The sequence below is a fragment of the Aptenodytes forsteri genome, unplaced genomic scaffold (genome assembly GCF_000699145.1).
Source record: "Aptenodytes forsteri isolate BGI_AS27 unplaced genomic scaffold, ASM69914v1 Scaffold181, whole genome shotgun sequence".
In the NCBI taxonomy this organism is placed as follows: domain Eukaryota; kingdom Metazoa; phylum Chordata; class Aves; order Sphenisciformes; family Spheniscidae; genus Aptenodytes; species Aptenodytes forsteri.
Genome location: NW_008795702.1, coordinates 259,000 through 285,772, shown reverse-complemented (window position 1 = coordinate 285,772; position 26,773 = coordinate 259,000). Strand labels below are relative to the sequence as shown.

The following is a 26,773-nucleotide window of genomic DNA, read 5'->3' as shown; positions in this document are numbered from 1 at the left end:
AATGGCTTCCACAGATGAGTGCAGCGTGTGAGTAGTTTTTCTGAAGGAGGAAAAAGGCATGTAAGGGGAATAAGGGCATATGGCCTGCTCTTAATGTGGGAGAGGGAAGGCCCATGATAAACTCAAAAATTGAATTTGAGCAACTCTGCACTCAAGTTTGGACCACTCTTCTTTCAAGCCTGTGCACTGAAACTATTCTCACTGGATCAAGGATTGAAAAGATGCAAGCTCCATGCTGTACATTTTTAAACCATCAGTGTTGCTCATGGAAAACGTGTCAGAATGTATACGTATAGGAACAGAGTAAACCAGTCCATAAAAAAACCACCATTTATTGGTTCTGCTGTTAGATCATCCTGCGCCATAAGAACGCCTTGAATTATTTTCTGCATTTACAGATTTTCAGCTTGAATATTCCATTCTACTTCAACTCTGAGACACTGTCCTAACAAACAAATAGTAGTTTTGCACAAGCATTTTTTAGCTCTTGTCATTGACATTCATACTCTCAGGTTTGAGGTACACTACCTAAAGACATGCACAGAAAGTGGGTGCTTTTGTTTAGGCAGGAGACGACTGTAGAACAACTCACCGTTTCAGTATCAGGACTATAAAAAACTGTGGGACATGTCTGACTCTAGCCTAGGGAAGACAGCAACATACATAATGCATGTTTGTGTTTGTAGTCATCATGTTTGCAGCCCTGTGCCCCAGTAACATACTGTATTGCCATTACTAGAAAGAGGCCACAGAGTTTGTACCAAGCTTGCAAGGCCTCAGGATGGAGGCTTATGAGGCTTACTTTGTCAGAACCTGTCCTGACCTGCCTGGAGGCTTGGTTTTACTTATTTTAGCTGTAAGAGCATTTTTTCTAGTGACTAGGCTATAGCTAATTTATTTTACTTTTGGTTATCTCTGAATGGCACAACCATAGTTTTATATACATAGTAGCAGCAAGTTTTTAGTCTACGTAGAGTGAGTAATTCTGACTCTAATATAATGATGAGGGTGAATACAGGGCTGGTATGATAAGAGAGTCCTTGAGAGGTGGGGACAAAGGTTGGGTGTGGCAGAGTAGAGGCACAGGATGGTAAGAGACAGGGCATAGCATGGCACCCTAAGGCTATGAATAGCTCACAAAAGGCCAGCTTGACCTGGAGCTGATCACAACTGGTTTTAGGGGTAACATAAAGAACAAGCATCTAACATATTTAAAACACACTTAACATATCTAATTCAGAACTTGTAGACCAGTGCAAAAAGGGCAAGGCATAAAAGCATGCTAGCAAACCTAAAAATTGCCCCAAGCAGATCCTGTAAGGAGGAAGAGCAGCATCAACATCTTATTCCTCCCAGTGAATGACTTGAGAAACTGATTAACGTGCTGCAACTTCCCTCCAAAACACACCAGACTGAAGCCATTGACTTTAGGACCCAAAGGGGCAGTGGAAGGGGCATAACACCACCAGAAAAAGGGGTAAATAAGAGAAAGTGTGTGTATAACAATTGTAGTTATATATTATAAATTACTTGTATTACTTAGATATTCTGTATTTTATTATTTAGATATTCTGTATTATTTATATATTTATAATTATTCTTTATATATTACGTATTAATTTTCATTCTCTTTCTATAATCATTTGATCTGGACTCACAAAAATACTTTGATTGGACTGTTGAGATTTCAATTATACTAGTAATAAAGTTTTGGCCTTAGATACAGTGTGTGTTTACTTTTCATCCCTAGCACAATTTTGAACGTAACATGTTATACCTGCAAATACGTAATTTTAACTGTGAAAATATCTGTGAAGTATTAGCCTACAGTGAATTATAGACTTCTCACAAGTAGGAGTTATATAGATTACCAATGCAAGAGGGGGGAGATGACCATTGTCCATCAACACATTCTATTTCCTTTGATCCAACCAATTTCAGTTCGACGTTGCATTCATATTGCTTTCTGTCCCCATGCCGATACTGTTCCACAGAGCCACCAGCAATACTTCCATTGGTAATCTCAGGTGGAGGTCCACAGCCTCTGGGGTTCTCTGAAATTGAGAGATCAAATCTATGCTCTGAACTCAATACTTTTAGCACAGTTATATGTTAGGTGCAACACAAAATAAATTGAATTTGTTGTTTAAAGCTAAGAAAAATCAGTAGAACAGGTTAATCAGGTCATTGGTTTATGCCTTTGAATATCTGGATTTGTGTTGGGTTGGAGATCACAGATACGCGTGACCCTGGCTCACTCTACTCTCTTACTTCCATGCACTGTCAATTTCCTGCTATGATAAAAGAAGTGGTTGATAAAACCAACCCAGTTTTAAGAGAAAAAAGTGTTACATGGATGACAACTTCAGTATTCTTTAAAAAAAAAAAAAAAAAAAAAGCTGAAAATTCTGCAAGTAAGAATAACCTATGTTATAAAAGTCACCCAGCAAGTGACATGTACTATATATTAAAGGAATTCACTTCTGATAGTGAATGGATACTATATATTAAATAAATTCACTTCTGATGGAGTGAATGGAACTCCTGTTAAGGGAGCTTAAAATGTTCCTGAGCTAAAGAGCCAACTATATGAAATATACTTGGTTTTCGATGCAAAAGAGAGTGAGCAAAAAGAAGGATGAGAGCATGGAAGACAACGAAATTGACTGAGTGGGAAGAAAGGGAGATGAGAAATATGAGATCCCTTCATCCTCTCGAGCTGCCTCATGAAAGGGCATAGCACCAGCAAAATTAACTCTTTTCAGCTGCCACTAAGTTGTGCTCTGTCTTAAAAAGGATGAGAAGAATAGAGGCACAGATCTTCCCTTCTGCATGAGTTTGTTCATCCTACCGGATGAAGCTGAGGAATTTCACAGGGAAAACCCTTCACTGAGTTTCTTTTGCTTGGGTCCAGCCCTGTGTCATCTCCAAAACAGGTTTTTTTCTTCAATACATTGTGATCAGAAAAAGGAACATAGGGCACAATATCTGATGGGTATCAACATTAGGCAGTGGCAAAACTTAGGACATTTAGGCTACAGTAAGAGAGGACATTACTCAAATTAATCACTCCTGGCTGCCATATTGCACATTATTTATGCCTTTTTGACTAATAAATAATTTTTCATACATTACAGTCAATTTCACGAGTGAAATTTTGCGCAAGCCACTTGCCAGCTCACTTTCAGTTACTGCAGAACTCCAATTGGCATAACTAAAGCTAACAGAAAGTTCAACGCTGAAAGTTCAGCTGTTCAGAATCTTTCACATGAAACAGCAGAACACTATGAAATGATCTGGAGAGGACCAGTTCCTGCCCTTTTAGCGATGAAGATGGGATAATTGTTCTTGGGAGCAAGACTGGCTTATAGAAGGTGTCTGCGGAAGTCTTCAGGACCCAGGCATTTTCATATATTTCCTACCACAGTAAAGTTAACAGAAGAATTACCTTTACACACTGGTGGTGATGGAAACCATCCAAAGTAATAGCACTGAGTAGAGGCAGGTCCCACTCTCACATAATTGTTTGCACAGGTAAATTTCACAACATCTCCATTGCGGTATTTACCCTCCCTGGGGGAAAAATCTCCACCGAGCAATGTCAGCATCTCACATTCTATTGCTACAAAGACAAAATGTTTTAACATATAGTGCACACCCTACAAAAAGTACGTGAAATACCAATGATTAGAACAAAACAAAGAAAGTCTTAAAGAAAAAAGCTTCACAAAGTGTATACAGAGTTACACTGATTAGCAAACACAACAATATTCACCGAGACACTGGGGCGTTGGACTCCATTCACCATTTATGCCACACCTTGTGGTACCAGTTGGCATATTATTTGCAGTTTGATATCCCTCCAAACATGCATATTCAATTGTATCTTCAGGCACGAACATAGTTCTATTTGCGTGGTAATTCAAAATGTCCAAATGAGGTGTTTCACATGATTCTGCAGAATAAAACAAAGTTAGTGCATTTTGTGATCCAGAAACACTGTCCTTTGGACTGAAGGTGCGTTAGTGTGTGCTAGTCTACTGAACTTACTCAGCATATTTGAAACATTAAAAATTATGCATTGCCAGAATATGAATGTATAATATCCTATGTAGCATATTCACATAATATCTATTGCATTAATCTTCAGAAATATGTGTACAGAAGTAGTATCTAGCATAAATATTTCTTCCTTAGATTCAATTCCTTTCCTTCTACTACACATTATTATTGGTGTCGTAGCAAACAGTTTGTACTCCTGTTCCCCACGGTCATTTGTGAGGGGGTCAGAAAAAAAGCCACAAAATCCTAGGTAAAGGCAGTCTGAAATAAAAGGACATGATAAAATATCAGCTAAAGCTGGTCAATATTATGAGCCTCGGTATTATAACACTGGAAGATTAAGTCTCTTCTTTTACTATCCTACACCCCTGTCCAGGAGAGAAAGGAACTTCTAAGAGGAAAAAGCAACGGTATGGAGGTATTTTCAGGAAAAAGCACTCTGGTGTTTTTCACCAATGTACTTTTTAACACCAGGGCAGACATATGCATAGTGCTTTTTATGCATAGTGATAACACCTTTCCAAATAATGAATCCCATTTTTCTCTAGTTTGGTCATGCTTAGAGAAAGTTCTTGGCAGAATCCCTTGGTTCACAGGCATTTCTTCATAAATCTTCCCTCGCAAGTGTGAAAGGCGGAAGAATTGGGAGTCAGTTTGGGCATATGTACCTTGTATCAGGTAAGAATCACTGGAGAGATCAGTGATTACCATCTACTTCATGCTAGAGCTCCAAAAAGATAGTTCACCTAGAAGACGGTAGATATTTTCCCGCCTTACTCGCTTCCTTTATGTTTTCTCTCTCTATTCCTTGGAGCCCCAGAAAGGTTAATCTCTGGAGGATCAGTCCTCTATTTGAGTCTCCCTCTGCCCAGCAAGAAAACTCCACCAGTCTAGATGATAAAAATCTGAGTACATAGGACATCATGTCTGCGCCAGTGACAATGATGGGGAGCTCTGAAGCCTTTATGCTACTCACTGATACACTTTGGAGGTGGAGTCCAGCCATTCTCTTGACACTGTATCACTCCTGTTTCTTGTCCTTCTGGAGTTACAAAGCCAGTATTACAACTATAGGTGACCTTCTCCTGTAAATGAAATATTTTCTTTCCCCAGGGGAAATAACCGTTGTCAAAAGGGATATTCGTGCATATTTCTGAAAGAGATAGACAGGATTTCTTCCAAGTAAAACACTGCTAAACTACATGCTTACAATACACAGAAGAAGGAGGACAAATGAAAGAGCAGTAGGATTTAGAACATCTTTAACAGCACGTGAAATTTTGCTTCTGCATTGAGCTCTCTTCCTGGGGGACAATTGGAAAGTGAAAAATCAAAGTTCACAGTTACCAACTCATGCACCACAAACAGGGATGGACAGGGGTTTGATTTGCAGCAATCCTGTAAGCTTCCAAAATTGGATGTCCACATCTGGTCTCCACTAGAAATGAAATTCATGTTGGGCATGCACTGCACTGTGCATGCATAAAGAGGACCTTCTGTCCATACTGCAGTGAGGGGCATGCCAGAGATCACCACGGTGTGCAGGTACTACCTCGGTTCTACCAAAGAGAAATCATTCAGAGTGCACATATGCAGGACTAAAGCAAGTTTGTAGCAAAGGACCCCTTCTTGCACGCTAAAGCACTAGTGCAGACAGACGCAATGTTGCAACTGATTTCACGTCACTTGGAATACATTGTTTAAGCCAGTCTAAATGGATGGAAATCAGCCGTCTTGGTTGGATGTTACGGTCTTGTATTCCGAAAGAAAACTTCGGTAGTTGCTAAATTCTTTACTAATAAGTTATTCTGTGAAGGAGTCTCTTCCTTTTAAGAGATTAACACAACAACAAATAGCAATATTTGTGCAATAGAGAGTCAAGTAAATAAAGATACAAAAAAAACCCAAACCTTTGAGGAACGCTAAAGGATGTATTTGAATGTTGGGAGCAGAGTTAATGATACTTCCGTGCAAGAGCTTCAAAAGTTTAAATTTCACATCAAAGTTTTTAGTGTTTATACCAGTAATGCCCACGATTGCCTAACACTAGGAAGCATAACTTTTTATTTTGCTTGCTCATTGCTATGTCAAAATCTCAGTGGGTGGTGGTCCAAAACATTCTATGGTCCGTGTCTCTCTAAGGGTGGAATTGTTTCCTAAAAAAATATTTTTACAGCCTAAGAAAAGTTAGGTTGAATTCTTTCTTTTGTCCATATGAAATCGTTACCTAAAGTATTTAAAGTCCCTGGGAGACATTCTAGCAATTTCAGGCTTGGTGCAAGTCAGGAACCAAAGCTGGAAACAGAGTTAGGAGAAGTAACCTTTCTATTCCTCCCTGCTTCCAGTATGATGCCAACCGGAAAGGAAGCAAGGCAAACAGGGATCAGGTGGCATAGCGAGAGGCTGAAAGGAGACAAGAAATTACAGATAGGCTGCACAAGGGGAATGATTAACTGCACAGCTATGTTATAACAAGATTTCACTACTGAAGACAAAGGGACTATGACTCCCATCCCAGAGCTTACATTCTAGGAGATCTGAATGAACCACGTGTGGACGTTTTACAGGGTTACATTCTCCATGTTTGCACAGTGACTGACCTCAGCAGCATACAGGGACGTGAGAGCTGCATGAGCCAGTGGAGAGAATCACAGCATTGTGTTTCAGTTGTAGAGCACCTAGACTTACAGTTACTAAGCAGCGCTTATGGATTAATGTAGGTGATGTGACGGTGGATTTACTGGTTTTAGCTAGAAACCTCAACAAAATACAAGCACACTCACTTTTACGGACACATCGTGGAGGAGGTGACCAGTCATCCTTTGTGCACGTGACTTCCCCATCTTCACGTTCAGTATGATAGCCATCGTTGCAGACATATTTAACTCTTTCACCTTCCTTGTAAACATACTTCCGGTTATGTGAGAAATAACCATTTGCCATCCGTCTGACATGACATTTTTCTAAAGAAGGAAGGTAACTACATTTAACCACAGTAATTTGTACATCAGGAACTGAGGTAAAATAATTCTTAGGAACAGTTACTAAAAAAGGGCCTCCTAGCGCCTTTCTGTATCCTTCTATCCACAAAAGACATTCGTTCTCAAACCTGAATGAAAGCATGTCTTGTTTCACTGCCCTAAGATTAATGAATCGCATGAACAGGAGTGTAAGTCACTACATGAAGTGCTAAGAAGTGGTCTAGTAAACAATATCGCTTACCTCGTGTTCATAAGCAAGGTTGGCTACCTTCAGCGCATCTAGCATCATGTACACCAGCTCTGGTTTGATCTGCTGTGTCTCTAAAATGTTGATGTCTGCCCTGAGTGATTTTCAGCATTCGCCTCCAGAAGTTTTCATCATCTCTGTGCAAATGTATCAGCCTCTCAAACCAGCTCTAGAGATTTTAGCAACAGCTAAGCACGCTGGCTCTACAGCATCCTGTGCCCCCAAGAGCCCAGACACAAGGAAGATGCCTGAAGGAATGCTATAGCTGTGTTACTTGGGTAACTGGCCCTTTCCTCTGGGCAGGACTCCACTCGTTTCCTGCACTGAGCACCACTCCACTGAGGGCAACAGGGAAAGACCAACCTTTTGTAATCCACTTCCAAGCCCTACCAGTAGGTAGGAACTTTTCTGTGACTGAAGATGTGTGTTAGGAGAGGAGGCCTCAGCTCGCTGCTGTAAATCTATTTTCTACAGTTCAATCATTAGGTCAGTGTACCTGGATCTCTTGCTGATGCCATGCTCACTTTCAGCTTATTGCAAGAGTGTGCCAACTTCTCAGCCCCACATGTTATCCAAAGGGACCAGGCAATGGATCTCGGAGAGGAACCTCTAGACAAAGTGCCCAAGCCACAGAAGGAAGACTATATTTACATGGAGTAGAAACTCTCTGTTTGTATGTGCAGCTGTGTGTGCAGATGAAAGTAGATGCATGCACGTGACACAGAAGCCAGAGAAGAGAAACACTTCCAATGTATTTCTTAATCTTATGGATAGTTTCAGGAGTGAAGAATCTCCAAAACCCAAAAGCATCGTTTCAGCCTTACTCATTTCAGAGTGTCACTTACCAGCTGACAGTTTGAGCTCTGCATATAGGATGACAGTCTGGGTGCAGTTCCAGGGGTCAACTACAGCAGTTCTACTTTAACAAACTGTTCTTTGCTCCGTCTTGTGCTCCATCGGCACAATTTCTGCTGCACAGACCTTTGATAGTTACAACATAATTGAGCATAAAGTGGAAATGTACTTACTGAGGCATTTTGGCTCTGGAGACCAGCCCCTTTCAGAACAGACCATGAGAACCCAGAATTCTCCACTCGGGGTTGAATAACCATTATTGCAGTAGTAATGAGTTTGCTGCCCAAACTTCATTGGAAAGTAATAGCTTTTGTAGTTCTCCATGCTTTCACTTAACTTGCCATTTTCTATAGCTGGGTAGTCACATGGTTTCTCTTGAAATAGAATTTAACAGCAACAATATCAACACATGCATGACAAAAAGGTCAGGACACAATTAATTCAGATGCAGCTTCATCATCTGAGTGTTTTCTGAAACGGACAGAATCGGGACTGCACACCTTGGCAGATCCTAAGGAGTGCAGGAACAATTGCACTCTGCTTCTGGTGACTTTGTCATTACCTATGCCTCTGTTGGTTCCCTCCGTTTCCATTGCAACCATCAGAAACCCAGTTAATATTCTCAGTGGACTTCAAAGGCTGATTCATGAGACCAAATGTAAGGATTTATTCTACGGTGGGATGACACTGTTTTTGTAGAGTGTCTTGACTAAGTTTACTATACTGGCCATGATGGGAGCCCAGACAGGTAGCTCAGGTATAGACACTGAACTGTGGACTCTTAAAATTGAAATGACTCCTGTCACCATTTTCATTTGTAACTTTCTGGATTCTGCACCAAAAGCTCTTCCTAGCTCTTCTCATTTTTATTTTAAAACTATAGTGTCTTTCTTTTGTTCTCGCAGTTCCTCAAAAGAACTGACCCTTTTCAGGGCCAAGTCAAGGATAGAAGGAGGAGAGTCCCTGAAGCTTTCATTCAAGTTTACCCAGGGTGTCCTACTCGGCCCACGGCAGGTAGGTTCCTCCTGAAGCACTCTGACCCAGAGCCTAACTGCTGGGGCGCTGGACAGACCATTCAATAACGAATGAGGTGGTCTCAGAATGATACCTGAATTTTACAACCCGCACATACATAGAGAAAAGATTAATCCAGATACTAACAGTGCACTTTTTGGGAATAGTTCAAATCATCCAAAGGTTCATTTGCAAGACTGATTTCATCAGGGTTTCTCTCACCTCCTGTTCTCTAAGTTTTTCTTTTATTTTCACTGACCAAAGATCAGAGTGCTGGATTATGAAATTAATTGCTTATTTATTTACTTATTTGTTAATGCCGTGCCTACTGGGCAAAACTATCATTGTAGTTATGGGAAGTTTAAGCCAAGAAAGGACTCATAAACAATCAAGAATACCTCGTTTTCTTATTTGACAGGTTATAACAGGTAGAATAAAACTGTGATTGCTCATAATATACCAACACACAACTGCAAGTAAGAATCTAAAGCTGTGATAACTACGATGAAAGAAACCTTGCAGCCATTACCTATGTTTCGTTTTGGTTTGGATACTTTAACACTCACTATGTCCTCTTATCTTGACTGGCATGCTACTCCTCAGGTGGACCACAAACCTTCCTGACAGGGAGCTGACTGTAGCACTTTTTAATGCATACTTTCACAAATACAGGAATAGATAATACCTGTGTTTATAAACATAATGTAAAAGTAGATTATACCAGTGGTTTCATAGACGATTTTTCTAAACCGTCAAATTAAGCTTTACATCATGAAGAAACACAATGAATAAGCAACTCTCATTTCTCATGCTTCTTAAGTTTTTCCCTTGACCTCTTTTTCACTGAGACATTTCCAACAACTCTACATATTGTGTCTTCATTCATGAGAGCTACTTACGGACACAGCCTGGATCAGGCACCCAGCCATTCTTGGTGCATTCTGCTGTGCTTTTGCCAGTCAATGCTTTAAAATGATATCCAGGATTACACTGTACTGTGATTATATCACCTACTACGTAGTTGTCTTCTTGAGGTCTAAAGTTCCCATTGGGAATTCTTGGAGGAGAGCACACAATTTCTAAATGAAAAGAGAAACATTGGATGCTAATTTGAAGAATATGTTTATGTTTATTGCATAAGTTCTTATTTTCATAGTGTATTGACCATAACTGCATAAAATTGTTAAAAAGATGTTTCTTAGGGCAAAGAAAAGGCTACATTTCTCTCCCGCTCTTAGAAATGTATGGTTCTGTAAGAGGAGAGTGACAGCTGTTACTGATGTCATGCTAATTACAAGATTAAAACTTAATTGCAAAGAGAATGGTTGGAGCAAGAACTAGAGGAGATCAAACTGAATTTGACTAATCTTTTCCAGTAGGTCATTCCACAGCTGGAGCTCAAAATGACCTATGCTGGGCTCACTCACAGCCCTCCTGGTCTGGTTTATGGACACTGTCCCAAAGGAGGGCAGGTTCACTGGCAGGTCTTAAATGGAGAAATAACTATACTTAACTAGGAACTGATCATTCAAAGGCTGTGTGATTAAGATTAGGGTCTTGCACTGACACTGGAAATATTTCAACAACTGAGAAAGGACGAGAATGCTATTCTAAAAAGCTCATGATATCTTTATGCTTGCAGAAGCCAGGAAAACATACTATTTATAAACCGGAGCCTGTCTTTTGTTTTTTTTTTTTTTTGTATTCTACTTCCAATTTAGAAAATACCACCAACGCACTCAGGGCTGGGAGGGGATGGCTATAAGGTAACTACAGATCGGTCCTGCTGTGGGGTGAAGGTGGGTGAATCAGCTCTATGCATGTACTGCTGAATCATCTAGGTTCAGTGGCAAGTCAAGTAGGATCCAGAACCACTGTTTGAATATGCCCCAAGTATCAGGGTCCAGTATATCAGTGGCTGGAAGAATGTTTTCTTTGGCACTTCTCAAAAGCAGTATGTTGCTAAACCGTAGGCAATGCATATTAATTACTATCATTACTAATCTTGAAGCAGAAAGGTCGAGAACTGAGTGGACACTAAGACTGACTACTCTTTATTTTTAAAGGAGTCTTTCTGGAAGAGGTCCCAGGAAGGTGGGTGGTACATAACATCCTATGTTGCCCTGTTGCCAACGTTTTTTTCCAGTTTCAAGTGTTTGGCAATTTCTTGAAGACAATTCAAGGCACTAATGATTTCCCCAAAATTTACATCAAACTATTTCAACTGGGACATAACATGCATATTTCTGTTTGTGGGACTTGGAGATTTAGTTATAGCCTTTAAGTGCTGTAGTTGAATGAAACTAAAGTAAGATCCATGACCCAGAGGGCTGATGTCAAACAGGACTAGTCTCAGAAATTATGGATTTGCCATCTTAACTGCTCAGAAGGCCTTTGGGAGTTAAAAAGCAAGAGGGAGTTTCAGCATTGTAAATATATTAATTTGTAGAGATTCTCAGACAATGTCTGATGGGAAGTTTGAACACCATGGATAATGTGGTTGTGCAATTACAGTTCCGATGACATTAAACAAATTGCTGTCTTCATCCTAGACTAAGGGTCATGGACAGCGGCAGGATTCATGCATACCACGTTACTTTGGTCTCTTTTTATACATCACTTTGTGTCCATGGTTCTTAGGGTTAGTGAACTTCAAATCTATGTTGTACACAATTCTTGACATAACGGCTGTGTAGAAAGTACTGTTGTATTCAGCTTTATGTATAATCCAGCACTACAATTCCATTGTAATTTTCAGCTTAGACACTTATGGCCATCAATGGACTACTTGTCCTTCTGAAATTGGACTACTTCACATGTGCTCGAACCCCTTTGGAAATAGCCATGTCAGCTTCAGATTGTTCTTCCTACAACACTGCCTTACTATTTCAGAAGAACTCTTGAAAGGCAGCTTACAAAAGTACTTTGAAAGATACTTTTGTAATTTCTAGTCATTTCTGAAAGGTTGCACAATTTGTTACTGAAGTTCCGTCAGTGAAACAGGGATCATTTTTTAATTGTTCTTCTTTGGTTGGAACTGGTTGATCAGAACTAGTAGTCTGGAAATTTCAAGAATGGATATAATGACTAGCAACCAGGTGCTCAGTCTGCTCAAACTACAGTAAGACTCATCAGGACACTCAGACAAAATGCAGAGGTCAGTTCAGTAGGTCAAGCAAACTTCTGTTGTCTCAAATGTTCATACAGGGTGAGATGTTGAGTGGTATTTTACTGAGTGGTTAGTCCTACGGTTACAAGTAGCAGAGTCTTGGCTATGGTGACACAGCATCTCAACTACTGAACATGGAAGACCTGAAGATGCATTAACTTGTATCTCCTCCTCAAAGGACTGCTTGTGATTCATAAGTAGGTCATCAAGCTAAGACTATTAGCTTTCCCCAATTTTATTCATACTGCTGCAATTCATATGGTATCAAACAAATATTTCTTTACCCAGTCTTCCAACATACAGCACAGCCACTGACTTGTACCAGTTATGTTCATGTTAAACAGACTTAAAAAGGTATCGAGACTTGGTGTGAAGACAATAGGACTTCAAAAACCACACCACTTCTCCAAGGAGTTGGTTTCAAATGTTGGTTTTCCCATGCCATTAAAAATTGCAGATTCCTTCTACAGTTTGAATTTCTCAGGTATTAATACTTTTTTTTCCTGCTTGTTTAAATATTCTTTTTAGTGTGTGATTTTTCCATTCCTTAGATAAAACATTTTCATTGTATTTTGTAGAAGGTAAAGAGATTCAGCTTCATCCTTCCAATTTGTCCAAATTAGGATTTTTTTTCTAACCCAAGTAATCCTTTTCCTATGTTCTCCCCACTAAATCAGAATCATATAAAAAAAGAATAAAATAACGACAGCTACGTGAAGTATTTTAGCATCAATCTCATTTATGCAGTATACTGGAGCAATTGTTGCTTCGTGGACCTATTTAACTACACTCAAGTAACAAAAGACTGAATTAACTGTTTTTGCTACTGCTCTCCATGGAAAACTCTTATCCAGTTGTTTGGTCCCTTTAACACTTAATCCTTCCAGGTCTTCATGGGATATTGGTCAGATGTGGATGGATTTCTTTTGTTATGAATAAACTAACTTTTGTCATTACTAATCTCTGAAATTACTTCCAAACACAACAGATGTGCAAAATAACTTTAGGCAAGGCTAACCAGTGCAATAAGGGGTTGGATTCCATCCTGATTCAGTACATTGTACATCTGCTCTTTCACCATATCTGTATCCTTCATCACAGCCAAACTGTAGTTGTTCAGATTCCTTGTAAGACCCCTTTGGAGAACGTACATATCCATGCAGAATTTTTGGCACATCACAGATAATCTCTGAAATTGAGAAAGACAAAACCCATATATTTTTGTTTATTTTTATTTGCTGAGAATAAATGCCTATTGGAATAAAATTCAGGGTTTTTTTCATTTGACTTCACAAAAACATTTGCATTTGGAAACTGTTTGCAACTTATTTGAGAACTCTTCAATGACCTGATTGTGGGTGCCAGGTAGAAAGTGTGGTGTAGCACAGCATCAATAGCAAATTGGTTCATGAGACAGATTTCAGGGCTTTGCTTTGGATTTTAATGGATCTCAGAATCAGCATATAAGGCAGGGGACATTGTAAAATAAGCAACTATGCTAGCTGTAATTTAGGATTTTCCATTTTTCAGATAATTTCATTTCCTTGTTATTTCTAGCAAACCTAAAACTCTCTCATAGCCAGTAGACGATTAGTTAAATCATGGCATCAACAGGAAAAAGAATTAAACTATCTGGAAAACTGACACTAGAATGCTTCACTAGCTATAAAAGAACCTCAGCATCCCCAGATCCTTGCCAAACCCAATAAAACCACTGAGATCTTGCAGTTTCCAAAAACTGTATTCATAAAGCCAGAAAATATTCAAGGCTTTGTTTCCTCGGCCACAGAGCAGGACACCAAAGATTGGTGTCCTTGGATTCATTTGCTAGATTTACTTTGTATTTAGGATGAAAAATAGCTCAGTGAAACTGTCATTGTTTAATAAAATTCTATATTCTGCAAATGTTACAAGCACATGTGTTTAATTCCACTTTATGCTGTTCAAATTATAATAAATGGGCGTTTCAACGCAGCAAAATGCAGCGCTGAAATTGTGAAAAAACCACACATGTATCTGACATCCCGACATATGTACTCTGCCCTTCTAAACACCTACTTCCCGATCAGATAACATATAAATAATCTAAGAAACTTGATGGACTATATATTTAACAGTGATTGTTACCATAAGCTTCCTGGGATCCATTTTTACATACTGACTCTTCTTATCCTACTTCTTCTGCATATATGCAATGGAGATTGTTTACACACAAACTGTGCTTAATTGCTGTGGAATAAAGTAAAAGCTTTGTAGTTTCCCATATGGTAACCAGTCCCTAGAAGTCTGTGAGAATAAAGCTTCTTAATTACAGAAAATAAATAGTATCCTTTTTACCTTGGCACTGAGGCACATCACTATTCCATTTTCCATTAGAAGAGCAAATTATTTCTTTAGATCCAACAAGCCCGTATTTTGCATTACATTCAAAATTTACAACCTGGCCAAAGGAATATTCTCGGCCTAGCTCAAATGCACCAGTCATAATTATTCTTCCATTTTCTGGTGCTTGTACAGGTAAACACTTTGCCACTGGAAAATAAAACAAAACAAAACAAAAGGAAAGGAAAAAAACAGCCATTTTGAGGTCTATTCTGTAAAATAAATTGACACACAAAAAAATTAAAAAACAGAAAACTCACTGTAATTTCCTTACATATTTTAAAAATACACACTTTTGTTATGTATTCAGATACCATTTGCAACAGATATAATAAAAAACCCTAAGCAAAAAGACAGACTGACATAGGAGGAAGCTTGTAGGCTGGCTCTCATCATCCTCTTCTCTGCCCTTGAAGGCTAAAGACACAGCACCCACTGAACTAGATGACCTCCTGACGTCTCACCCAATCTAATTTATCCTATGATCCTATGAATTCTATGGATGGTTAGATGAACCTTAACTGACGCATAGGGCCATTAAACTTTGTCAAAATAGTTTAATTTACTTTAGAGCTATGCCAAACTGAATTTGCTATAGACAAATATCTGGAAAAGTGCTGTGTTATAGACTGACTACAACAGTTCAGTTACTAACTAGTTAAGGATATCAAAACAATTACATTACTAAAGTAAACAAACACAATGTCAGCCATTAATTTAGACCTCTTGTATCTCCTAACTTTGTAATTGCAGAAAAAGGAAGAATTAACGTATGTCATCAGGTATTTCTTATTAAGGGGGAAATGACTACCAAATCTCATTCTTAAAGGTTCACATAGATATCACTGAGCATGTACAAAAGTGGCTTGATGTTTTGCCTACCACAGCTCCCACTTCTCTCTGACAACATTCTCCATTTTATAAGCCATCTGCCTTTTCTATGAGCTCACATTCTATCATCTGGGTTCCTCACAATTAGGACATTATACAAATACTTTCTTTCATAGGCAATCATATTTCAGCCTAATGAAAACTCCTTGATCATGAAAGAAAAATCTTATGAGGACTTTGAAATTGCAGTATCTTGGTGACATGTGACAAAAAATGTTGGAAACCATTGCTCTATACTGTGCAGATAGAGACCTGTATGCCTAAAATTGAAGACACTCAAAATCCAGTAAACTAAATGTGAAATATCTGAGACCAAGGAAATGTCAAAACACAGACAACAAACTCTAGACAAGAGAAAGATACCTACTTTTATTTGTGATTCTTTACTTAGAAACCCTTTCCTGACATTAGATGCTTAACCTAAAGAGAAATTTCACCGCTGCACACGTATGTTAAAATAGACCAGTTAAAAATATCTTTGGGAAGAAAGGATGCTTATTTTCATAATCATACAGGTTTGAAACTGGTGAAAAGGTTTCCAAAATCAGGGAAGTATCCTCCAAACCATCCAGTCTATTAAGTCTTGAGGTCTGGGTCTCTCATTCTTACTTAGTGAAGTTCTTCCCCAGTATGCTAATAGGGAGAAGAACTTGTAACAAAATCTTAATGGCTAGGATGTTCACAAGGGTGGAGGAGGAAACTAGCTAAAAACACACATGCTTTCACATACATCTGAAATGCCTCATCCCAGCTGTCTTTTGTAACCATGTTTTGCAGACATCTACTCTGTCAGGGCCTTTTAGGTGAGGCAGAACTTTAAGCCAGTCTGGGGGTGACAGGACTCAATTTTGTGAATACTTTTTAAAAAAAACTTGAGTGCTTATTGGACTAAAATGGCTGAGCAGTCATTGTAAGAGTTTCACTGCTGCATAACTTGAATTTAAACATATGTGAATTAATACTAGTAAAGAGATCACAGACTAGTTCTAGATAGTATCAGACAGATAAAAAGAGAGTTTGATAAAGAATTAAATATGAAACTCCATTTACCTTCACAGTGAGGGATGTCATTGCTCCATCCATCTGCCTGACACTCACGGTAATTTCTTTGGCTGAGCATCCGGTATCTTACCGAATAAAAAGTAAACAATGCTAAAATTCAGTCTCATTATGTGACAGAAACAGCAGTTTCAAAAACAGCTGCTGTTTTTGAAGCAAAGGAAGTAGGTTTCATATGTTCTAGCACAGACTAACCAAAATGTGACAAAAGTAGGTTTTTGGCCTGCATCTTCCCTATTTTGTTTCTTTTAATTGCATATGGCAAAAAATATGAAAAAAAACAGAAAGTAGGAAGTAATCAGTAAGATGGCTTGCTTCTTTATTAGAGATAGCAAACTTTGGCTACATAACAAATAACCTAGGGGTAATTCACACAATCAATAGCAAGGAGAGTAAAACTCCTGTTGCCTGTGCTCTACTATGACTGAAAGCCATGTGACAGCATCAAATTAGGACTTAATCCAAACCATATGTATCTCATGCTTTGATGAGCTAGTATTATCTTAGGTTTGAGGGCAACATGGCCACAATGTCATGGCTTCTGCTTTGTCTGAAATATAGTCAGAGTAAGCACAGCTAGTCTGAAATGACAGTGAAGAACTGTCTGAATTTAAGGGATTAAGGAGAATATTGATTTTGGAACTCTTTTTGTGGAACTCAAACTAGATTCCAGCAAAACAAAGACTGCAAAAGCATGGCTAAACCACTGTACCATGCTTATAGCCGTCTTGCATTTCAAGAGGAAAGAATCCTGTCATAGGCATACTTAACTAAGCACAATACTATGTATTTGCCTTGCTGCAGTTTTAAGTGGAGAAGATGAATAGAGGAGGAAGAGAGAAGAATTTCTTCCAAGCAGACAGTGAAGACATGTTAGTGAGTCTACCAGAAATGTCTTTCTTCAAACATTTTTTACAATACATTTTACTTCATAATGCACAAAAATGATTTAAGCAAGACTGATGAGTTGTGGTTCTGAATAGGAGACTGTTGTATGGCCTAATGACTTCACTGACATAACTGCATCATGACTGCCTGCTGACAGCACTGATTCCAGCATACAAAGCTGCATTTCCATCTGAACTGGCTGGCTGGTGGAGTCATGAGGCAGCTTTGCAGACAGATCGCTATTTTTGTTTTCTACTCAGACCACCATGATTTGAAGTTAGCTACAGCCTTACATATTTTAGACATTTTGGATGACAGCTTCAGGTGCATGAGTTCAGTTACTTCAATAGTGCCAGACATGAGAAAGAGTTACCTTTAGTATTACTGTAGTTGCAGAAATTTAAATTAAACAATAACCAAGCATTAAATATTAGCAAGTTGTAGCTGCATTACAGACAACAAATCTATAGCTGACACTTCTTTTAACATTAACACCTTATGTTAACTCCCATATACTGAATTAAATAAGTATTACCCATCATTACATCTGTACTCAACTCTGGCACCAAATACAAATTCACTTCCACTGGTAAGTTCAAAGGAACCAAACTCAGTATCTCCAGGATGTCCACAGGGCTTATCTGGTAAAAAAGAGAAGAAGAAGAAAAAAAAATTACTTACACCATACATAGGAATGTGAAAGTGTGAAAGAGCACTTTTCTAGCAATTAGTAGCAAGTATGGGCCTTTCAAAAATTCAAAAATGCTCAGCATTAGCTTGATTAACCCCCCCTTTTTTAATCACTATCTTCAATGAGAACATATTGGAGTAAGGATCTGCTGATTTAAAAAAAAATATATATATTAGCAGGTTTTATTCCTTTAAAAAGGCTTGAGCTTATCTTAAGTTTTACGACAAATTTAATGGCAGGATGTAACTTCAGCTTTTCATACAACTTGTGACATAAACTGGTCCAAAGCTTCCACTACAGAATCCATCCATGACTGGAAATGAAATTTCCTCAATCTGATGGGGATTGTGCTGAGTAAAGAGGAATGATCTAAGGCCACACGAGTCTTTTGGTCCTCAGTCCTTTCTGCTCAAAGTTCCCCATAGGACTTTTCTTGTGGTCTGGCCCCAACTATTTGCCCTGGATTCCCAAAAGAATTGCAAAGATGAACACACCATCCCTCTCATTCATCCACTTTTGATGTTATAATATGGACCGCAAAATAAACTGCATAGCTAAAACCTATTAGGCCGCCTCAGAAGAAATCTTTCCTGGTCCCTGTCGAGCTAGGCAATTTCATTTCTTGGAGTGTATCAACATCCTTGTTTTTTCCAAGGAAGAGGTGTTTGACTAGGCCCTAAACGTGCTCCAGTGTGATTCAGAGAAAACGGACAACCTCATGATCAATTTTGCTGTCTAGTGTGGCCTATCCTGAAAAGGGAACGTGATCACTTAGCCTGTGGCAGACGATCCCTTTTCTCCTTCCACCTGCATCTTGCCAGTGTCAGTATCTACTCACTGGGTGGCAGTATTTACTAAAATATGTTACTAAAAAGCAACACCAAATTTTGTATAATTTGAAAAAGCTGTGTTCACTGAGTAGTTATACAAATACATATAAAACCCGAAAAGGTGACTAAATAAAAAATGTAAAAGAAACTAGTAACAACTTTATTAATTCATTTTTACTCATGATTTGTATTCATCTCTGTTTGAATGACACCTGGGACTTAATTTTGTATTATCAAACCAAACATTTACATTCTACTAGTAAAAATTTTGTATATTAGATATGCAAGAAAAAAAGCTCGTGTGTCTAAAATTTCTTTCTTTAAAAGTCATTTATTACAGAAAAGAAGTATCTGCTGACTAACAATAATAAACTTAAATTTCTTCACTAATGAATTCTGTATGAAGGTGTGCGATACTTCTAAACTCTTAACACAGTATACTAGAGATAATAAATAGCAGCTCTCATCCTAATCATGAATTTTCCTTCACAGATTAAAAAAGAAGACAGGGAAAAACAATTTCCCACGTCCAAGAAATTATATCTTTCACAGAACTAGTTGAATAGACTGAAAAGAAGACAATACTGTCTCTTGATTCACATTCAGAAGCTAGGTTACTGCTTCATTCTGCTTAGACTGTAAATTTCATCTGCATTAGACTTTTTCTAAAATTCTGAAAGCAAGCTCCTAATAACTTAACAACTTAACTTAATAACTTGTCGTTACATAAATTGGGTTAATAAGGCTGGCCTAGAGTAAGATCTTCTCCTGTAAAGAAGAAAAAAAAAATCCTTCGATCTGGAGAAAAGGAACTTCCAAAAATGTTTCTTTAAGCATACATACTTTTTAGGATGATATTTTAAAGGATGCTGAAACAAGTTACAGGTAAAGATACAATGGTAATTTCACATTGACATCACTGGCAAGGAATGTGATCTGTCTGTTCAAATGTTTGCACATATTTTGCATAAATACTTACTTCTGCATTCTGCCCCTGGGAGGTGTTGCTTCCATGCTCCATCAGCACACTCAAACACAATTCGTCCAAGTTTTATATATCCAGGCCGACATCTGTATGTTACTTGAGTACCATGTGGATAGGGAGGCTTGTCCCATCTTTCAGTAGGCACTTCTTTAACCCTCCTAGGAGGAGGTTCTTTACAAGCTAAAAATTGTAAATAAAAATACTGGTGACTGAAGCACATGCTTCAAACACCAAAATAATTTTACAATAGAAAATATAGCAAGAAATCCTGGGGACACTTGTGATCAAACGAGCATATGTTTTCTACTTAATCATCACAAAATAGAAAACCTCCAAGAATCCACATTTTGTAGGAATATGAATAGACATTTAGAAGGACATAAGAATAGTCAAGCAAGTGCCAAGAAACCACACGGGACAGCCATAATTCATAAAATAGATTTTAGTTACAAAGACTGAAACGAGACTAGTGCCCTGGTTCTAACCACAGACATCTCTTACCCTTCCATCTGTAGGAGCTCCTCCATGCCTGTCCTTCCATTACCATAGAGAACAACTGTGTGCACTCTGTAGAGTTTCCTTTCAAACTATTTTCTTCTGCAGCCACCACCATCCTTACTGACATTAAGTTCATGTGTCATTTGATCAAGTTCTGTCAAATCTCCCCTCACCTTTACATTGCCTAAACTTTCTCTCCAGGCTGAGATCACCTGATATTCCAAAACTTAATTCCTCCTGTCCATGAGATTACTTCTTATGACAAGTTACTTATTACACAATGTAATTAATTCTGGGTATTCACTTTGACCTTTGTTAGCTTCAAAGCATTTTGACTCAATTTGGGGGACGGATGGTGTTGTCTGATATTTCTCATTAGCTCAGTATTATACAGTCCTTCCCCAAAAGCTCCTTCCTGGGCCTTCTTCAGTGTCCATGAAATGTACAGCCAAGCCCATATGAATTACAAGAAATGAGCCTGAATTAATTTTATTAAGAAGTTCCTCAACAGCTTGAGAATAAGAAAAATCAGACTAAAGGGGAAAGAAACAAAGGTTGGGAAGCTGTTAATGAAAGACTAAACGATCTTTATTAAGAAACATTTTGTTGTTGTTTATAATAATTGACCTAATTTCAGTGACTAATTCTCTGTGCTTGGGTGACTAAAATTTACCTATTTTAAAGGCTGAAGCTTTACAGTAACAGAGCCTGGACAGTCTAGCTAATTGATGCAATGAAGTCTGTTTTACACCTGAACGTGAAAGGTGAGAATTCATCAAGAATAAATAAAACAACTTCTGAGAAATGAAGCCTTGGAAAAGAAATGAAACTTCTGTATAGAAAATAAATGGGAGAAGAAATGTCCACCAGGGAAGGAAATGTCTTGGTGAGTAGATCGATTACTCAGTAGAGAGCTGGCACAAAAGCAGCAATACTCTCACTGAAGCTTTCCTACAGATTGTCCAGGTGCTGCCTGAAAGTGGGACTACAGGAAAAACATGTAGGATCTTTCCTCATGCAAGGGATGTGGAATTATGGCTTGCTGAACCGAACTGTGGAGATCACAACCACAAATTAAGTAGATGTGATTTCTAATACAAAGTGGGCAAATTAAATACTCATTCTTCCACATCAAAGTGTGGAAAGTGAATTTTACTTTAGTTATACAAAGACATACCCTTGAACACTCACTGTTTTTATTTCAGTCAGTGGAGTAATTACCAAATTAGAGGCATAATTTTAGAAAATTGTTTAAAAATCAAGAAAAAGATTTGTTACAAGAAAAAAATCTGTATAATTTTAAGTGTAGCTATGGCATTTTGAAAATATAAAGAAAAGAATGTTAATTGTGAGATGTAATAACTTTATTTTGGCTGGCTTAAGTAGCCAGAAGTAGACAAGCTTTGATAATACTGCTGAGTGCTAAAGAAAGAGTATGCCCACATGTTCATGTTTTTTCCAACTACTTTCATAAGTATGCTCCCTCCTATGAATGATTACATCTGAGTAAAAATTATTGCCTCTGCCCACTAGAGGGTACTACCCTACTATCCAAAAAGGTAGCAGGGACATACTTTTCTTAGCAAGATTAAGACACATTCACTTTTTAACATTTTTGCAAAATGCAGGAATAAGCAAAATGAACAAGATTCCTCTAGCTAGTTCTGTCTTTCAAATGTGTTAAAAATGCTGAGTTTACCCCCAAAAAAGTTCTTTGTAATGATGAGAAAAGGAATTTTTCTAATTCTACATATTTTTCATTAGAGCTCATTAAAATTAATGCTTTCAGTTTGCAAGCCAAGAAAGCACACTCTGAATTCTACAATTTAAAAAATAGGCTATTTAGTACAGGGAGAGCTTCTCTGCTCTATTCCTCCCTTCTGAGTTGTATTATATTTTTATTGTCTGTTGTGCAGAATGGGGCCTCTTAACTCCTCGTTTACATTAAAAAAAAAAAAAAAAGGCATGAAAGCTAATCTCCTGATAGTCTTTTCATCATTACTAAGACATGCTTCTTTCTGGGTTTTATTTCAACTCTCTCTGTTCTTTACCACTCCTGTCCTGATGTTAAACTATGTGTTAACATCAAGTGTCACAGTATGTATATGTATTTCTGACTATAGCTAATTATTCTTTTTTTTTAATGAGGTTTCTTAGTAGCTTGAGAAGAATAAATCTGCTGACAGGATGTACTTCAAAACTGTATTAATTACATCATGCACTCACCATGTGTACTCACCAAAATTGGGAGAGTTTTATTTTTATATTAGAAAGCATGCACTAAATGCATACCTTCAAATCCTTTAGTGAGAGACTAGGAGAGCTGGAATTAATCATTTAGTATTTTTATGTGACTGGACCTCAGTTAGAAATAGCTCAAGCTGCTTTCTTGCCATCAGTCATTATGCTGGTAGCAACTTCCATGAAGTCAAGCACAAACTATGAATTCAGGTAGAAGAATTTTTCAGCCTTTGGGCAAAAAGCCAGCTCTCGAACAACTCACATAGACTTCCAATATGAAGCTTGAATTAAGAACCCTGCATGACCATGGTAATAGCTGTCCCCGCTAAATCAAATATTGCTACATTCACATTCCTTTGCAATCTCTCTGATCTAAAGAAAGCATTGTGAAAAGGAAGTGCAAATTCACGCAAACTTTCTTTTAAAATTCCAGGACTTTTCCGGACTACTTTGCAAACAAATTAGACTTTATTAGTTGCTTTGGAACAGATACATAAAAAAGATAATACATTTCATTAATGTCCTGATTTTTCAATTTTTCAAAGTAAAATCCATCAGATTGTTTTGATTAATAAGGTCTTCATAATCTTCACCTAAAATTAAAACCAACCTGAACTGAGCAAAGACACACTAGCTCAAAAACACATAGCACCCTTTCCGCAACAGTTTATGTAAAGAAACCCAGACAGAAATCAAAAGAATTAAATAACTAAATATACATTAAACAATATAAACACAATATCAAGAAAAATAAATCAGAGAAGCAGAAAATATCAGAGGCTTCTGAAAATATACCCAGAATACTAGCTATCTCTTTAAACATGTACGAAACCATACCTGTATACATTTATCTCATTTAATGGATTAAAAACAATCTGTCATTCAACAGATATTTTGTAAGCTTTTCAGTCAATTTAGTAATCATTCCTCTTTCTCAGATTATTGCACAGATTATTCCAGACAGAAAGAAATGCACATTTATTGAATATTTTCTATTTTAATCTACGAGCTGTTTACGGGTTTTAGATGTTAGAATAATTAACAAACATAATTAATAACAAATGAGTTGTCCGGCTCTAGTTTAAAGGGTTAGTAACCATTAAAAACGTTGTGCAACAGATTAATAACAGCAATAGTTATTAATAAAAATAGGTGAAATAATACTTATGACAGGTTACTAAATACTAAAGGTACTAAATACTGCCAGAAGAAATCTCAATTATTGTTGTCAGAAGTTCATTAAAATAGGCTACAATGCAAACATTTTATTTACATATTGTTTTAGTGACCATCTTCACATACACTTTAAGAAAGTGGGGTTTTTTTTTCATATTAAAGCTTACCTCTTTCTGCAGTACAATACATCCAACATAAGAGCAGAGCTGTATAGCCCAGGAATGACATCCTAGAGATTCAGAAACTCAGCAAACACATTTAGTACCGTAGCCTACTTTTTTGATTACTTTGTGTTATTTCCACTCCTATTTTACTCACTAACTGCTCCAGGGACTGACCTTGCAAAGCATTTATACTCTGATTTCAGCAGTCACTTCCCCTAATCCTCTTGCAACACACAAGTGTTTCTTTTTTTTTTTTCCTCTCCAAACTTTGCTAAATGAATAAATAAATAAATGTCTGGCAATTTTCGTCGACACAGTCCTTCCCCACGATCTGCTTGTTTTTACATCATACCTCACTTTTTTCATATTTATCCCTTCCATATTCACATAAGCTTATTTCTTTTGGTATCCAAAAGAAGTTGTACAAATAAATTATTTTGTGATACCTTGTGTCTTATATGCCTAGTTAAAAACCAGAAATTAACATTAAATATGTGTAAAAATGAACTTCTCTACTATATGCATATCATTCAAGATCTATGTTGAAAACAATTGAAATAAAAAAAGACAAAAATACAAAGTGACTTACTAACTCACTGGTTCTTGTATAAGATAACCAACTACACAGAGCAAAGGCAATGTACTTGATCAAATACTTGATTAAATAAACCTAGGTGATGTTGAAGCATTTGTTTCAGTATCACATGAGAAATGATAAGATGGAGAAGATGTGAATGAATTGTAATGTGGATAATGAACTATTCAAAGAAAATAATAAAGATTGTACTAAAAGAAGAACTATATGGCAAACTGAGCTAACAGAGGAACTCCTCATGTATTCATGTAAGCAACAGTCTTATTAATATTTTCACTAAATATCTTGGCTTTATAAGAAGTGCACTCCAGTGGAAATGCGGATCATATGAAGAGAATTATCTGATACTGAGAATTAGGGAAAAAAAATGTAAAAGTACAAAGTGCTCTCAGGAGATGGACACAAAACAGCTGCACACCAGATACCCCGTAGTGGTGATGTCTGACTGGCATGGAGTATACACAGATCAATATTGTATATGCTCCCAAAAGACCACATAACATACCCTTAAAATCACTGGCTTAGTTAGCCTACTGATACAGGATAAAAAAGAGTGTGTTTAGAGAACAGATCTCAAATCAAACCTGAACTCCAAAGCAGTTAAAACTTTTTTTCTTCTCAAAATGCAGATGGAATTAATTTTTTTTTTTTTTTAACCTGGGCTGTGTTTTCAGTTACCAGTTCTAAGGAATGGTCTTAAAGAAAACTGGCATTCAGCTGTTTTACCTACAAGAAATCTTCCAGACAGCATAACACCTCTTCCTTTCCTTCCCCCTTTCTCTTTCCAAGTGACTCATACGTGGAGAATGAACTCTTGCTCTGCTCCACGACCCTGTGATGATCAGTCTGCATCCATTTTGCAGTTACTCATGCATACCTGATCAGTAGAAAAATATTTTTTGCACTGCCTAAGTTGAGTTCTAAGAAACAGCTCCTCACAGAACTTCACTGACCGAATCTTTAATTCTTTTTGTTCTGTGGTAGAGAACTATGTGCTGCTGCAGACAGCAGTGCTCTAACTGCACCAACAGTCCCACCTGTCTTCTCTGCACCAATATAATTGCATTACTGTATGTGCATGCATTTACATGCTTCTGTACCAGTGGCTGCTGGGTGCAAAAGCTAGTTTCTTTGCAGTGGTGAGGAACTTAGGATCATTTAACCTACCCTGTCACAGCAGCAGTACTAACTGCTTTTCAAATGCAGCAGTGACACTGCTGCTTTCCAATTCCTTAACCCCTGCGGGAAGCTCAGAGAGCTGGAAAAACATTGAGGCAGAGTGCTAGGAGGCACTCAGATTCCAACCCAGTGGCTCAAACCAATTAGCTGTAAAAATCCATGCTGCAGGCATGGGTTCTATAATTTCTCCAATTTTAAGTGTTGTATTTTCTGATGTCATGAAGCTTAAAGTGGTTCAGGTTTTATCAAACTGCTTTTGGGTTATTAAACCACTTGTCAAATCATTACAGGCTTGAAACACAGTCAAAGATACTTTCAGCTACAGCTGAACCAAAACTGGAACTGAACTGAAAATTTACCATAGATTTCCTGACTGCTTTCTATGAATACAGGCAATGTTAAAACTACTTAAGCTAAAAGATAACGTCAGCACACAAGAGCAGATAGGTATAGACTTCCCATGAATAAATTTAAGCTGAAAATTAGAAGACTCACCTAGGTAGTGAGCCTTTGAACTAATCTTTGTATAGCCATAATGTAGGCCTACACAAAGAAACCATCTTTGATCACAAAGCAAGGGACCAGACTCAGTCCTTTCCAGTCTTGTGTTTGTGATCTTCTTAAGTCGTTGATTAAACTTACCCTAACCAAATGGCAATAAAATCAGGAACTTAATCTTTCTTCCCTTCCTCACTTCTTCCATGGGCTATCAATTGATTCAAAACTAATGTCTTTAATCATGTCTGACAAAAAAAAAGTGCATAGGCAAACCATGCCTCAGGACCTCTAAGGCAGGCAGAAAAAGTCATCATCTTACCTCCTATTGCTAAGAAAGGCAGAAACATCTAAGTAGTTACGCAACCAAA

General features: G+C 37.7%; 1 protein-coding gene across 1 annotated transcript in view; it reads right to left on the bottom strand.

Moving 5' to 3' along the window:
• The window catches only part of CFH (complement factor H), a 36,791-nt gene extending 12,503 nt beyond the window's left edge, over nucleotides 1-24,288 (bottom strand). Inside the window, exons 1-13 of the mRNA XM_009283211.2 lie at nucleotides 24,137-24,288; nucleotides 20,049-20,234; nucleotides 18,084-18,189; nucleotides 16,652-16,728; nucleotides 14,666-14,860; nucleotides 13,347-13,517; nucleotides 10,059-10,238; nucleotides 8,319-8,519; nucleotides 6,846-7,025; nucleotides 5,039-5,215; nucleotides 3,776-3,955; nucleotides 3,449-3,622; nucleotides 1,872-2,054 (exon numbers count right to left, since the gene is read on the bottom strand). Of these exons, the coding sequence (XP_009281486.1) occupies nucleotides 1,872-2,054; nucleotides 3,449-3,622; nucleotides 3,776-3,955; nucleotides 5,039-5,215; nucleotides 6,846-7,025; nucleotides 8,319-8,519; nucleotides 10,059-10,238; nucleotides 13,347-13,517; nucleotides 14,666-14,860; nucleotides 16,652-16,728; nucleotides 18,084-18,189; nucleotides 20,049-20,234; nucleotides 24,137-24,197 (2,071 nt within the window). The 5' untranslated portion in view covers nucleotides 24,198-24,288. The remainder of the gene's footprint in view (nucleotides 1-1,871; nucleotides 2,055-3,448; nucleotides 3,623-3,775; nucleotides 3,956-5,038; nucleotides 5,216-6,845; nucleotides 7,026-8,318; nucleotides 8,520-10,058; nucleotides 10,239-13,346; nucleotides 13,518-14,665; nucleotides 14,861-16,651; nucleotides 16,729-18,083; nucleotides 18,190-20,048; nucleotides 20,235-24,136) is intronic.
• Nucleotides 24,289-26,773: the final 2,485 nt, after the last annotated feature.